The 15,536-nt window shown below is 40.6% G+C and overlaps 1 protein-coding gene across 8 annotated transcripts in view; it reads right to left on the bottom strand.

Annotated features, from left to right (window-relative positions):
- The window catches only part of PARD3 (par-3 family cell polarity regulator), a 649,228-nt gene that overhangs the window by 201,685 nt on the left and 432,007 nt on the right, over positions 1-15,536 (bottom strand). For all 8 annotated transcript variants that reach the window (XM_075062225.1, XM_075062229.1, XM_075062224.1 and 5 more), the window contains one exon: positions 5,342-5,492. In XM_075062225.1, coding sequence (XP_074918326.1) covers positions 5,342-5,492 — 151 coding nt within the window. The remainder of the gene's footprint in view (positions 1-5,341; positions 5,493-15,536) is intronic.

The raw sequence follows: 15,536 nt of genomic DNA, 5'->3' as shown, positions 1-15,536 counted from the left end.
AGATTGTTAACTCTGTAGTTAATAATGTCTCCAAAGAGTTGATTGTGAGAAAGTAGAACCTTACTGCATTTTATAGATTGAACTTCCAGTCTGAGAGGCTAAAGCAATTCAGTAACATTTTTAACTTTTCCTCTACCATTCTTAATGTTTGAAAAGAGTGAAGAATTTTATTTTTTATTGTATTTTATTGATATTTTGAAATTAAGAAGTAGTTAACTTGAAGCACCCAGGATTTTCACTGCAGACGAAACCAAGTGGGAGAAAGGCTTCACCTTCAGGACACAGCTGGACACACCTCACCAATAGAGAAAGTTAATCATGTCTCTTCCATGGAGAGTTTTCAGCCAGCTGTAAACAGAACCCCCACTTGGAAAGGATGAATCCACTGCCTTGCAGTAAATGTGTCAAAAAAAGGATGATACCTCAAACTTAGCACTCAAACCTAACACTACTGGTTCAAGAATTTGCTCTTGAGATTGCCTGTTGGAATTCTACACAACCTCTCAAAGGTATAGACCCAGAGTCTAGAGAAGCTCTATATGTTTTAGAAGCTGAGCAGCTTCTAAAGACCTGTATCCTAAATCTTTTCCTAGTGCTGCTACCAGGGGTAGCTCTATATATTTTTTGCCACCCCAAGTATGACAGTTAGGTAGCCGTTGGCGGCGTTTCTGCAGGAGGTCCACCAGTCCCGTGCCTTCGGTTTACCTGCTGCTGAATTGCCGCTGAAGCCGCGGGACCAGCGGACCTCCCGCAGAAATGCCGCTGAAGGCTCCCTGACTGCCACCCTCACGACGGTCTGCCCCCCCCCCAGACCCCTTGGCTTGCCGCCCCAGGCATGCGCTTGCTGCACTGGTGCCTGAAGTCGCCCCTGGCTGCTACTGTATTCCAACACAAAGATAGCTCTGCTTTTAGAGTGAGCAAAGCAATTCCTGTTGTGCGTATGTATAGTAGTTTATGAAGTACATTGGGACACTTAGGCCTTGGCTACACTTGCAAGTTAAAGCATATTAAATCAGCCCTGGGCGCCCTAACTCCTGAGGTGTTCACACTGGCAAAGCCCGTAGAGCGCCTGGACCCTGCAGCTGGAGTGCTCCTGGCAATCCACCTCCAAGAGAAGCATAAAACTTGCCACGCCCTGGCTGAAATGCCTGGGTCTCAGTGTGGATGATGCGTTGCATTACTGTGCTGTGACTGGCAACCGGAAACATCCCATAATCCCTTGAAGTCAAGTGGTCACTCTTGTCATTGTTTTGAACTCGGCTGCAGGCATGCAGATATCCCTTTCAAAGTTCTGTTTCTGACATCCCACATGCTTATCTGCTCCGGGACAAAGCAAACCATTACTGTGGAATGCTGCTGCTATGAGGGGGGGAGGTGGGCGGGACAGAGGAGAAAGTAAGCCAGACCGGACCAGCTTCCTCAGGCTAGCAATTTAAATCGCTGCCTGAGCCCCGCTGCCAGAGCCCCCGGGGTAGCAGTGGCAGGGCTCCGGCAGTGATTTAAAGGGCCAGGTGCCGCGACCACAGTGGAGCCCCATGCCCTTTAAATTTCTGCCAGAGCCCCAAGCCATAGGGTAGCAGTGGCAGCTGGGAGCACTCGGAGCTCTGTCGGTGATTTAAAGGGCCCGGGGCTCTGCTGTGGTAGCTCCGGCGGTGATTTAAAAGGGTCCGAGGCTCCCAGCCAACGCTATCATAACTGGTAAGTCCTTTAAGTTACTTTCACCCCTGGAGACAGGGGGTCTGCTGCTGTCTGAACTTACAAGACAGCATGCTGACATACTCTCTGCCCCCCAAAACACACTGCCTCTCCCCAACACACTCCTTGTCACACACATACACACAACACACTCCCTGTCACACATACATCCCCATTTGAAAAGCATGTTGCAGCCAATTGCACATTGGGATAGCTACCACAATGCACTGCTCTCTGTGGCAAAGCCATTGTGCTTGCGGCTGACAGTGTAAACACATGGCAGTGTTTTCCCTGCTGCGGTCTCCAAGGGTTGATTTAACTCCTGGCCCCCTACATCTGCAAGTGTAGCCATGCTCTTAGACTGACATTGCATTTCATCCCCAAGTCTTTAGAGAGGCAAGGTTGGTGAGGTAATATTTATTGGACTAGCTTCTGCTGGTGAAAGCTTCACCCACCTTGCCTCTCTAACAACCTGGGACCAACACAGTTACAACTACACTGCATACAATCTAAGTCATTGTTATTTTAACCAAAACCTTGATAAATAACTTCTCATTAGTCACCTTTAGCATCAAACCTTGCTACGGTCATAAGAAATCAGCCCGCATTCAGGCTGCAACTAAAGCTAAGAGATGCAAGATGACTTTATACCAAAACATTTCTTCAATATGAATAATTTACAGTGAAATCAGCTCTATATTTTTGTGTGACAGAAATCAGTTGCATAAAGGACAATAAATAGCTACAGTACTTCAGAAAAAAGTTCTTCAACTTTTAAGCCTGGGCACAAGCAAGTTAGTACATGACCACATGATTTTATTTTAAATTTCACTTTGGAGGAATTGCAAATGTGTTGGCTAGAAACACTTTTGAATCTAGACCAAAAAAAGACCAAAAGCTAGAAACCCAGCAAAGACGACAAGCATAAATCCTCACTGTTAGGCCCAGATGAGAGGCAACTCATGCAGGTGAATCCAAGTTTTCACAGAGGAAGAAGTATGGTAATAGCACGGATCATATACCTCAGTTATCAAGTAAAAAATTCTAGGAAATCTCAAATTATAAATGCTTATAGAATTGCTAGGTCTAATGGATTATGTGTGTTCTTGTTATGCGGTTTATATTACTAACACTGCGGTCCTTTTCCCTATGCCAAAACAAGCAGGTTTGTGGTTACTGACCACTTCTGTAACAGGTAATGCGAACACATTCATGTTGTGCTATTTAGTACACAATGACTCATACAACATGAAGCAGAAGATTGCAATGACTAGGATTTTATTTGATCAAAGAAGAAAAACTTATCAGAGGGGACTTGACTGAGGCATTCCAAACTGTTAAGATTATAGTCAATCCACACCGGCTTTCAAACTGGTTTTAAATGTGATAGGCTAATGGAGCTATGCTGATTTACAACAGCAGAGTCTGTCTCAGTTCCGGCAAAACCAATTTCTAACCACAGTGGGCTAGATCACATTTATATACATTATTCAAACATGGTTTGACCTTCTCTATGGTGTCCAGCTGTGTAACAATGCAGTCCCTTTAAGTATGAGGGCTGAGATAGACAGAATCAGTACTTCTGCTTCAGGATATAAGGGTATGTTTACACTGGAAATGCTATAGTAGCACTGCAGCTGTGCCACTGTAGCATTTTTAGTATAGACACTACAGTGACAGAAGGGGTTCTTCTGTCATCGCAGTAACTCCATCTCTCCTAGAGGAAATAGCTTGGTCGATGGAAAAATCCCATCGCAGCTGGGACTTAGGTTGGCTTAGTTACGTTGCACGGGGCATAACATTTTTCACAGCCTTCAGAGTTGTAGTTAAGCCAATCTAATTTCATAGTACTAATCATTCCTAAAATGACCATTTGCAAGAGTCTGGGTGAACTTTTATCCCCTACATGCACAGCACACACTGCAGAACTGGCCAGGGGCACAGCAGGTTTTAAGGGTTTTTGGAAGGGGTAAGCTGTTTGTTTGTTTTTGACTGCTGAGACTTCAGTTACTGGTCACTGTGAAACAAAGAAACTGTACTTGATGGATGACTAGTTTTATATAGCAGGGCAAATCCTGTATTCCTTTGATGTCAAATTATAGTGCATCCCTTGACATGCATACCAGATATCCTCTCTCAAGGCCTATTCACCTGTTGCTGCACAGGATGGTTACGTGGTAACTCATTAATGCATATATAAATTTGACATGTAATTCCCCTGCACACTGAAAGAAAAAAGCAGTAGCTAAGTGCTGTACATATATTTTATCTGGAAAACTGAAAGGGCAAAATTAGACTAGTGTCACTTTTGAAACTACAGTGCTAACAATTTCAGCCAGATTTTCACTCCTTGAAACTTTTAATCAGATCTCAAAATAAAATGTGTCACTTTCTTTAGACGGCCATGAATTTTTTGAGACAAAGGTTTCATGGATTTGTGATACTTGGCCACATTATCTTTCTTTTGGATTGTACAAATGCAGTGCAACAGAGCTTAAGAGAACTTGACAGTTTTAGTTTTGGCTTTGCTACGTGCATTCAGATTACAATATGACTGAACTGCTACAAAAATCACACAAACCAAAACTGTGGAGTTTCACAGAGGTCTAAGAAAGGGTGATTTTTCTACTTCAAAAAGTACAAGGAGAAATATTTACAAAGCAATAACTAGCAAAAGGCCAAAAATGGAGATTTTCACTTTCTGAAGCTGAATAGCTATCCTAGGGAACTGAAAACTACATTCACTCTTCCTTCATGTCAATTCTATAACAGGATCTCCAATTCTAATGCTGTACATATATGTCAAACATACTAAAAGGCAGTGGATTTAATGGCTATGTTGGAGTTCAGGACTTGCAATTCAAGCTAGCAATAGAAGTATTTTATGTCAGGTGCCATTTTAATCAAACATCTTCTTGCGTTTTAATTTTGAAAATCCTTACAAGTTAATCCCATGATTGAGCTACTCAGTAAGTCCAACCACTTCTGTGGCAAGACAAGTCTTTACGAACTAAATCTGTTAGTAGAAAGCTGAACTGCTGCAGAGCAAGTGCTAATAACCTCATTATCCAGTGGGGGCTATGCAGACAGTATGGCACAGAATCCAAACAAAGGATGCATAAAATCACTTACAAGGTTTTAAAACTGGTGCCCCGCAGAGCACAAATTCAACTGAAATAAGGAAATATGTTATTACACATACTGGCTTCAGCTGACGTTATTTTCTTTTTGAGTATGATTAAGGTGAAGGTGAATCAGTGCTGAAACATAACTATACATTCTTTACAGTAATATTCACGAACATTTTATTTGCATGAAACTTCACCACTCAGACCAAACAGACTAAAATGAAGTGCAGCTTCTTACCTCAGACACTGACAAACATTTTAAAACTTCCCATTATTTCTTCTGCCACTTGTTATGGGATCTGAAACTTACTTTCTCAATCAACTGATTGACTTCCCCTCTCACACTAAGCTAGCTAGAAGGTTTGTGATGAACAATTATTTTTAAAAGGCATGCTTTAAATTGGTCATTGCCACTTTCATGTTCCATGCTTTGTACATAAATAATACATTAATCACCCTTCAGTGAACCACAGAAAGGACAAAAACAAGATCTGATTAGCAGAGTCTACTTGACTCACCCATCATCCTACTTAGTGCCGCAGTCCTTGTGGGTGATTCACTGAGACCCTCAATTCCACTGTATAGCGAATGGGAAATTCTACGTTCTCTGTCATCCAGTATAGTGTCTATAGGCAGCTCTGGCCCAGGAGGGCTTCCAGGCGACTCCAACTGCATAGAGAGAGGAAAATCAGCACTGAAGTCCATTTAACAGCATGGGGGAACAATAACAACTTGCCTAAGGCCTGGACTCGGCTGGGCATCAAATATGCTAGAACTTTTCACCCAGAACCCAAAATAATTTGCAACGACAGCTCTGCTTAATGACCAACTTTCCATGACACTTTACACTGCACCTCTCATAGTGCCTTGTCAGATTTCAACCCTTTCAGCAGACAATATGTAGACAAAAAGCATTTTGGTCTACCTTTGCGGCATAATTTCTGAAATATACAGTTTGCGTGTTTCAATATTATCTGATAAACAACTTGGCCTCTTTCACATATTGATAGGCTGTCAGGACAAGACTTCTTGAAGCAGCAGAGAACAGGGAACTCCATTTGGAATTGGGCCTCTGACCCTTTTTGAAATGGTGAAATATGCTCTTGTACATAATTATCAGGGAATCCTCCATGAAACTCCTTGTTGTACACATTAGAATTGATATACATGAACACATGCTGTTTATGATAAAATCTTTGCTCACACTTTCCACCCTTAGGGTGAAGAGATTTCGCATGCCCATCAAATCTGGGAATGTCCCATGTTTTCAGGGCCTTTCACAGCATCCCTGTCAGTTACAGAACAATCAGCATTTCCAAAACATGACAGGTCCCTTACATAGCCCAGAGTCCTCTGCCCAGCACGATTCCTCAAGACAGTACTCTCCCATCTGTGAAATACAAGATCCCCTATGTGGTGCAGTAGGACATTGCTTGGCCACGCAAATAAGGGGGGAAAGAACAAACACCATTTCTCTCCCCCACTCCCAGCTGCCCTTCATCAGAACTGTCTTGTGTGTGTCTAGAGGGAACCCCTATGTTTTCTCAGAAAGAATCTGGTCACCTCTCTTTTTCATACGCACAGAATAGATTTTCAGAATGAAGAAAAAATAGGTTTTCCTCAATGTACTATAGAGAATCAGACTTCTGGGAAGCAGAGCTCTTCTATGGTGAAATAAATATAATTTGACATTATCTAAGGCAGCACTACTGAGGCTCCCAAGCTGCAAGTGGCTCTTCAACGTGTCTTCTGTGGCTCTCTGCAGCACATGCTATTAAAGCACTGTGTGATTTAATTACTAACCAGTCTAGGTTACTAACCAATCAGGATGCTTTCATATGTTAACCACCAATTGTAGTTGATAAAATAATAATACTTGGTCAGTCATTTTGCTGTGAGAATAATATGACCATACACTACTATAGTAAATGTAACAATGAATTCACAATAATGTGGCTCTTTTGGGTAATCTTGATCACTGATTTGGCTCCTGAACCACTGTGGTCTGAGTATCACTGATCTAGGGGCAACAGCATCTCTAACTGTTAGCCACTCTGCTGAGACTTCCAGTAAGGGTCCCAGGAGTAATGTGAACACGTGTCCACAAGGGAACCAGTTGAGACTTTCACTTAGGCCAATAACCATGGACATGAGACTTCATCTCCCATTATCCAATTCCTGAACTGTCCAATATTTCTGCTTATTGAGCTTTGTTGAGGTGCCTGAACTACAGACATTTGGACCCTTGTTGTTATTAATAACTGAGTGATGATGGGCATTTTGGACAAAATGTCAACCCTCGGCTTAGCTATTAAATTAATTTCATTTGTGAACTGAATCCAGATCCCCGAGGAGAAATTCTGATGAACTAGTATAGCACAAATAATTGTGTTGTATTGTAATCATTTAGGGCATCAAAGATCAGTATGTTTTGGTTATTTTATCTAAAGTTGTGTTTAGAACTCAATGTACAATATTCTTATATGAATCCTTTAGTGTATAAATATCTCATGATCTATCAAAATACACTAGTGCCCAGATCCTGCAAGGTACTGAATTAGGGCTGTCAAGCAATTAAAAAAAATATTCTTGATTAATCATGCAATTAAAAACATTAATCTAGATTAATCACACTGTTAAATAATAGAATACCATTTATTTAAATATTTTTTGATATTTTCTACATTTTCAAATATATTGATTTCAATTATAACAGAATAAAAAGTGCATAGTCTTCACTCTGTATTTTGTTTATTACAAATATTTGCACTGTAAAAAACAAAAGAAATAGTATTTTTCAATTCACCCAATACAAGTACTGTAATGCAACCTCTTTATCATGAAAGTTGAACTTACAAATGCAGAAATATGTTCAAAAAACTGCTTAAAAAAACCCAATGCACTGTGTGATTTAATTAAAGCGTACAAGTCCACTCAGTCCTACTTCTTGTTCAACCAAACAAGCTTGTTTACATTTGCAGATGATAATGCTGCCTGCTTCTTGTTTACAATGTCACCTGAAAGTGAGAACAGGCATTCACATGGCACTGCTGTAGCCGGCGTCGCAAGATATTTACGTACCAGATGCGCTAAAGATTCATATGTCCCTTCATGCTTCAACCACCATTTCAGAGGACATGCATCCATGCTGATGACGGGTTCTGCTTGATAATGATCCAAAGCAATGTGGACTGAAGCATGTTTATTTTCATCATCTGAGTCAGATGCTACCTGCAGAAGGTTGATTTTCTTTTTTGGGGGTTTGGGTTCTGTAGTTTCTGCATCAGAGTGTTTCCTGTTTAAGACTTTTGAACGTATGTGTTGTATCAACCAGGCAAGGAACTAACAAACTTCATCAGGACTTTATTTTTAAAGTGGAAACCTCTTTACCAAGCTGCTGCTGCATGCTCTGTAACTCTCACTCTGCCTTCTCAACTCCTCCCCCCTCCTTCCTGTTTCCTGTCCTTTCAGACTCCCAACAGCCCGTGCTCCCAGTTCTAATAATTTCAAGTAACATCTAAACACCACATTCCCTCCTCTCTTAAGAAACCCTCCCAATTAAAATAAACATTGTTGTTCTAACCACAGGAACAAATAGGAAACAAGACACTATACTAATGGCAGAAATATTACACTGAAAACATTGTAGATAGTACATAACATGGTCACTAGTCCAGACAGGTGGTTGTCTGGGGCTGACAGGCCCTTTCAATGTCTTGTTGTGTTGATACTACGGTGAAGTCATCCAATGAAGACTTGGCGTTGGCATGATCTCCTCTTGGTGCATAGGCAGGTGCAAGATAAGAAGCATTCCATAGCTACCCATCAAAAAGTTGATAGGTGTAAGGTCCCTTCTTCTCTATGATTTTAAGAGGAACTGTGAATTTATGGTCCCCTTTGTGTAAAATTCCAGGTTTTCATATTCTAACGAAGGAACCACACTCAAACTTTGGTCCCTTAGCACCCCGCTGCTTGTCTGTGAAAGCCTTATATTTCGCTTAGTTCTGTTCAACTGTTTTTCTCACATCATCCTCAGTTGGGGCCTCAGGTCAAGCCTTTAACAATCCAGCAATGTTCAGTTTAGTAATAATCTGTTTCCCATGCAGTAACTCTGCAGGTGATCTTTGCGTTGTGGCATGTCGTGTAGCCCAGTATGCTTGCAAGAAATCAGTAGTGAAGGGTATCCACAATCGCCCTTCCAGTTTAGCTGTTTGCAAACTCTGTTTCAAACTTCTGTTAAACCGTTCGATTTCCCCACTGGCTTGAGGGTAATACAGGGATGACCTTCTGTGTAAAATGTTCCTCTCTGCTAGAAAAGCTTCAAACTCCAGGGAAGTAAATTGACTACTATTATATGAAACCAGTTCTTTGGCGTTATCTTCCCTGCTAAAAACTGAAAAGAGGAACTTAATTACTGTAGCAGAAGAGATTTGCAATGTAAACGCTATCTCAGGTCATTTACTGAAACAGTCTATTAAAGTGATGGCATAACAACAATCAATTGGAGCAGTATCAAAGGGTCCTACAATGTCAATCACCACTTTTTCCCATGCAGATTCAGGAAGAGGAATAGGCTATAATGGAGGGGTACATGTCACTGTTGTCTTATCATGCATTTGGCAAGTGACACAGGATTTTATGAGTGCTTCAGTTTGAGGGCTTGGCTACACTGGAGAGTTGCAGCACTGGTGGTGGGTTTACAGCGCTGAAACTTACTCACGGTCCATACTTGCAAGACACATACAGCGCTGCATCTCCCTGGCTGCAGCGCTGGCTGTACTCCTGCTATGCCTGGGGTATAACAATTGCAGCGCTGGTCATGCAGCGCTGCTCCGCCACTGTGGCCACCAAAAGTGCTGTAATTGGCCTCCAGATGTATTCGGAGGTATCCAGAATGCCTGTTCAGCCACTCCCAACAGCGCTGAAAATGCTGCAAATGTGGCCACACTGCAGCGCTTTCCCTACACAGCTGTACGAAGACAGCTGTAACTCCCAGCGCTGTACAGCTGCAAGTGTAGCCATACCCTGAGAGTTCATCCCTGGCCACCAATACAGATCCCGTAGTCATCGTCTGGTTCTGACAAATTCCTTGATGAGCATCATGTGCCAGGTATATGAGTTTTGACTAATTCTTCTTGCACAAGTAGCTGGTGTGAACCTCGTAGCACACAGCCATCGAGCAAAGAAAGTTCATCCCAAACTCTAAAATAAGGCAGCAAAACTGGGTCAAGGTTTTTAGAGTTACTGAGCCAGCTCTTTGTCAGAAATTCCCATCGTTTTTGTTGAATAGGACATGCTGAACAAGCAGCTTGAAATTGTTCTCTTATAACTGCAGTAAAAGTGTTTGTAATAAGCACAACTACTACATTCTCATCCTCCGGTGGACCATCTAGCGAAGGCAAAGGCAGGCGAGAAAGGCAATCAGCTATCACATTGTTGTTTCCAGGCTTATATTCGGTTCATAATTGAGAGAGAGTAATCTTGCAGAACATCTAGCAATAAGATATCCTGCTCTTTCCAGTCCTTTCGTGGTGAGCAACGTCATCAAAGGGCTTTGGTCAGTGCACAACTTGAACATGCGGCCCCACAGGTAAGTTCTCCATTTTTTCAGTAGTCCAGACACAGGCAAGTGCTTCTTTTTTGACTGTAGAATATTTTCTCTCAGCATTACTTAGTGTCCTTGAAGCAAATGCAACAGTCCTCTCTGTGTTGTCCTCATGAAGTTATGTGAGGACAGCCCCACGTCTATAATCAAAAGTATCAGTAGTTACAACTGTGGACAATGCGGGACTGAATAGTGCAAGTATTGGACTATGTACAATCAAGTCTTTCACCATTTTGAAACTAGCTTGTGAATCCATTGTCCACATTAAGGTTGAACTTCTCCGTAGTAATTCTCGTAATGGTTCAATGACAGAAGCATAATTGGGAATGAATTTTGCATATGAGGAGGTAAGACCCAAGAAGGAACGTCTTAAGGTTTGCAAATCTGTTGGACGAGGAGCATTTCAAATTGCTGGGATATGATCTGGATCTGGTTTTAGTCCAGCCTGTGAAATTGTATGCCCCAGAAAGGAGAGTTCAGTTTGTCTAAATTTGCATTTGGACCTATTGAGCTTGAGGTCTGCTTTGCTGATGCAGTATAGTACAAACTGCAGGCTGTTGTTATGCTCCTCGGTAGTATTTCCAAACACAATAATAGCATCCAAATAGCACTGAACTCCATGTTGATTCTTCAGAATCAAATGACATCATTTTTTGGAAGGCATTTGGGACTGATGCAAGACAGTATGGAACACGTTTAAAACTAAATAGTCCCTCATGTGTAATAAATGCTGTGATGTCTCTGTATCTTCATGCAACATAACCTGGTGGTATGCACTCTGCAGATCAAGAGTAGAAAACATCTTTGTTTTCTGCAAATACTTCTTCTATGTGACGAAGAGGATGGTTGTCAATCACAATAGCTTTATTTGGCTCCCTTAAGTCCACACAAAGGTGAATGCCTCCACCCTTCTTCTGCATCACTATTATAGGTGAAACCCACTCAAAGGAGTTAATCTCTTCAATAATGTCCACGTGAACAAGTTTTCTAAGTTCCTCTGAAACAGCACCGTAATTTCTGTCATACAGGTATCACAGTATTCCGCATTTTAACTTTATGCAGAAACCCATAAGCACAGCCGAGTTTCTCTTCAATTGGGTGTTGGGGCCCAGCTGAAACTGGTGTGTGTACTGCAAGAGTGCTTTGCTGAGGAAGATCAACTCATCCATTAACTATTCTGAGATTTAAAGCAGCCAATAAGTCTCTGCCAAGGATGGTAGTGCCTTTGTGGACAATGTAGAACTCTGCAGTTACACAGCAATCACCAAAAGTAAGTATTGCTGGCAGGCAGCCATGTACTGGAATATGGTTTTTCAAATAGCTCACCAACTGAAGTTTGGGTTCAGTAAGAGGCACATCTTTAAAGTAATGCTAACAGCTGGAATCAGGTAGTATGTATACTGCTAAGCCAGTGTCTAACATTAGTTGAATAGAATGTGATTTGCCTGAGGGTATGGTGGAAACATTTACAGTGCACTTTATCTGTTCTGGAATATGTGCAGTAGTGGTTTTGACCACGCTCAGCACAGTAACATCTGGTATTGTAACTGCATGCACCTGTTGATTGAACTGGCTACTGCGACATACTTTAGCAAAATGCCCAATCTTTCTGCAATGATTGCACTGAGCTACTTTTGCTGGACATCCTGTGTAGCTTGCAAGATGTTGTGGGGATCCACAGTGAAAGCATGCTTTTACTGTATTTTGAATTTGCTGATTCAGTGGCTTTTCATTAGTTTTCCTCCTGCAATTGTTTGTCTGCAGCGATAGTGAACTTTTCTGCCAAGGAGTCACAGCCTGGACTGTGCCTCCTGAATCTCTGCTCATCATTTTGGCTTCAGCTGCAGTTGACTCAATCTGAGTAGCAATGGTTATTGCTTTTCCCAGTGTAAGTTGTGGTTCTAGAAGTAAGCGTTCGCTTACACGAAGCATGGTTGTTTTCTCAATGAGCTAGTCTCTAATCATCTCATCTGCCATATTCCCAAAGTCACAAGTTAAAATCAGACTCCTCAGGGAAGCAATATACTGTATTATAGTCTCCCCTGGTTTCTGCTCACACTGGCAAAATCTGTAGCGATTAGTTACTACATTCACTTTTGGCACAAAAAAGTTCTTTAATGCAGTCTCATATTTATCATCTGCAAGGGGAAAAGTGTAAAATACATGCTGCCCTTCTGCTCCAAGGCAGTGGATTAGCAGAGCAAGCTTTCTTACTTCAGAAATCTCTGTAGCACTGATTGCAAGCAGATTAATCTCAAACATATGGATCCCAGCAGTAAAAGCAATTGGAGGCTCACCTGGGCTCTGCAGAAAGGGTGCAGGTGGGTTCAGAGGCAGAAGATCCATCCTCGTCGCCAAAATGTTGTATCAACCAGGCAAAAAACTAAAAAACTTCAACAAGACTTTATTTTTTTAAGTGGAAACCTCTTTACCAAGCTGCTGCTGCACCCTCTGTAACTCTCACTCTGCCTCAACTCCTCCCCGCTCCTTCCTGTTCTTTCAGACTCCCAGCAGCCAGTGCTCCCAGTTCTAATAATTTCAAGCAACATCTAAACACCACAGTATGCTCCACACCTCTTCCCTCTCAGACTTTGGAAGGCACTTCAGATTCTTAAATCTTGGTTTGAGTACTTTAGCTACGTTTAGAAATCTCACCTTGGTACCTTCAATGTGTTTTGTCAAATCTGCAACGAAAGCGTTCTTAAAATGGAAAACATGTCATCATCCAAGACTGCTAAAACATGAAATATATGGCAGAATGCGAGTAAAACAGAGCAGGAGATATACAATTCTCTCACAACAAGTTTAGTCACAAAGTAATTATTGCATTTTTTTTTAATAAGCATCATCAGCCTAGAAGCATGTCCTCTGGAATGGTGGCCGAAGCATGAAGAGGCATAAGAATGTTTAGCATATCTGGCACGTAAATATCTTGAAATGCTGGCTACAAAAGTGCCATGTGAATACCTGTTTCACTTTCAGGTGACACTGTAAATAAGAAGTGGGCAGCATTATTTCCTGTAAATGTAAACAAACTTGTTTGTCTTAGTGATTGGCTGAACAAGGAGGAGGTCTGAGTGGACTTGTAGGCTCTAATGTTTTACAGTGTTTTGGTTCTGAGTTCAGTTGTATAACAAAAAAAATCTACATCTGTAAATTGCACTTTCACGATAAAGAGATCCCACTATAGGACTTGTATGAGGTGAACTGAAAAATGCAATTTCTTTTATTTTTAAAGTTCAAATATTTGTAATAAAAATAATAATATGCAGTGAGCACTGTACACTTTGTATTCTATGTTCTAATTGAAATCAGCATATTTAATAAGATAGAAAAACATACAAAATATTTAATAAATTTCCATTGGTATTCTACTGTTTAAGCCACGATTAATCACAATTGATTTTTTAATCATGATTTTTTTTTTTTTTGAGTTAAACGTGTGACTTGATTGCCACTAATCGACAGCCCTATACTGAATCCTTCCCAAAAGATTTGGGGCACGCTGCAATCCCTTGGAAGTCACCAAGCATTGACAGTACTCGGCACTTCTCAGGAATGGTCTCTAAAGGAAGAAGAAGTTTACATTTTCACGACTTACAATAATAAGCAGCATTTTTAAAACAGTTCCCCATTATGATTTATGCTATTCAAATTTCCATCATGACAAAGAAATGTATGCTATTAAAGTCTTTAAATAAAATCTGCTTCAAGAGCTACAAAGCACTCAACTACAATCTTCACAAGAAAGGCTTTGAAGTCAACCCAATCGGCTAACATCATATGACATTTGGTCACTGGCTCAAAGCCAGGAACACAGAGTGGGTGGGTGGGCATTTGAGAAATTCACTGCATTCCAAAGATGATGACCATGAAGACCAGAGTCAGAGGTCATACGTCTGTAAAAATTATTATTTCTGTTCCAATCTATCATCTGTTTAATATAAATGAGATATTTAATGAAGTTCCAAATTGTGGACTTATCTTCCCCATTTGATAAGCACTGGGGAGATACTGCATTGAAGGGTCAACACAATTACAATTGGAAGCACGTCAAGCTGCAGGAGAATAATAAACTTGCAGTGCAAGTGAATTAGACTCAATAAGGTTTAAATTGTGAAATGAGGATTTGTTTTATTAGTTTCTTTTAAACGGCAGATTACAAGTGACAGCTTTACTAAAAAGTAAATTAAACAATATTCTAAGCCTCTGATGCAAAGAAATTGAAGGCAAATTTGGGAAGAATAAAAATGGTAAAATTTGAAATGCTGTAAAAAAATATGTAGAATATTCAGGATTTTAACTTCCATGCCAATTATATTCAAAGATGAACTGTCTTTATTTCACTTTGTTTAAAGAAAGTGTAAAAATGAGTTTAAATAGATTAAATCATTTGATTGCAGGAGTGTACTATTTTCCCAGAAAGACAGCCCTGTATTACTGAGTTCAAGTAATACATGTCTAGCTTTTTTACTGAACCATATAATGTGATCATTTTCCATGCGACAACCAAGCTCTAAAGACAACTATCAAACTCCCTTGTTAGACAATCTGAACAGATTTTTAGAAAGATGCAAGAAGAAAGTTTAGAATCATAGTGAAATTCACACCAGGTAGGCAGATAAGCTGCATTGTGCATAAAGAACAAACAACAGGATCATTGTGTTTAGATGGTTGTGCTTTGTAATGGCAACCATGTATTTTATTATTTTCATGGGAAAGACTTTTTCAGTTTCTAATTAGCATCTCAAAGGAGAGATCTAAATAAAGACATCAACAGTCAGCTACACAAATATTTAACAAAAGATACAATGCCTTTTCTAAACTAACAAAAACTGGATGGGGGGGTATACAAAGGGCTTTTCAATAAATCTTTTGCCTATCCTTGTTTCAGGAAAGTTTGTGTAAAAAAAGTGTCAAAGTTGGAGTAAATGCTGCTAGCAAGACAAAGCAATGGACAGTAAAACCAACGGTACAGTAAAAATAAAGAGCTGTTGTTCCTGATAGGTGGCTTCATTCCCTCTTAAACTGGTTTCATTGCTATCTTGGCATTATTTACCTTGATTAACAGATAAAGGGCAGCTAATGTAAACAAAATCTTACAAGCT

Source organism: Chelonoidis abingdonii, chromosome 2, assembly GCF_003597395.2.
Source record: "Chelonoidis abingdonii isolate Lonesome George chromosome 2, CheloAbing_2.0, whole genome shotgun sequence".
NCBI classification, from domain to species: domain Eukaryota; kingdom Metazoa; phylum Chordata; order Testudines; family Testudinidae; genus Chelonoidis; species Chelonoidis abingdonii.
The sequence above is the reverse complement of the archived record's forward strand: the minus strand, read 5'-3'. Positions and strand labels throughout refer to the sequence as shown.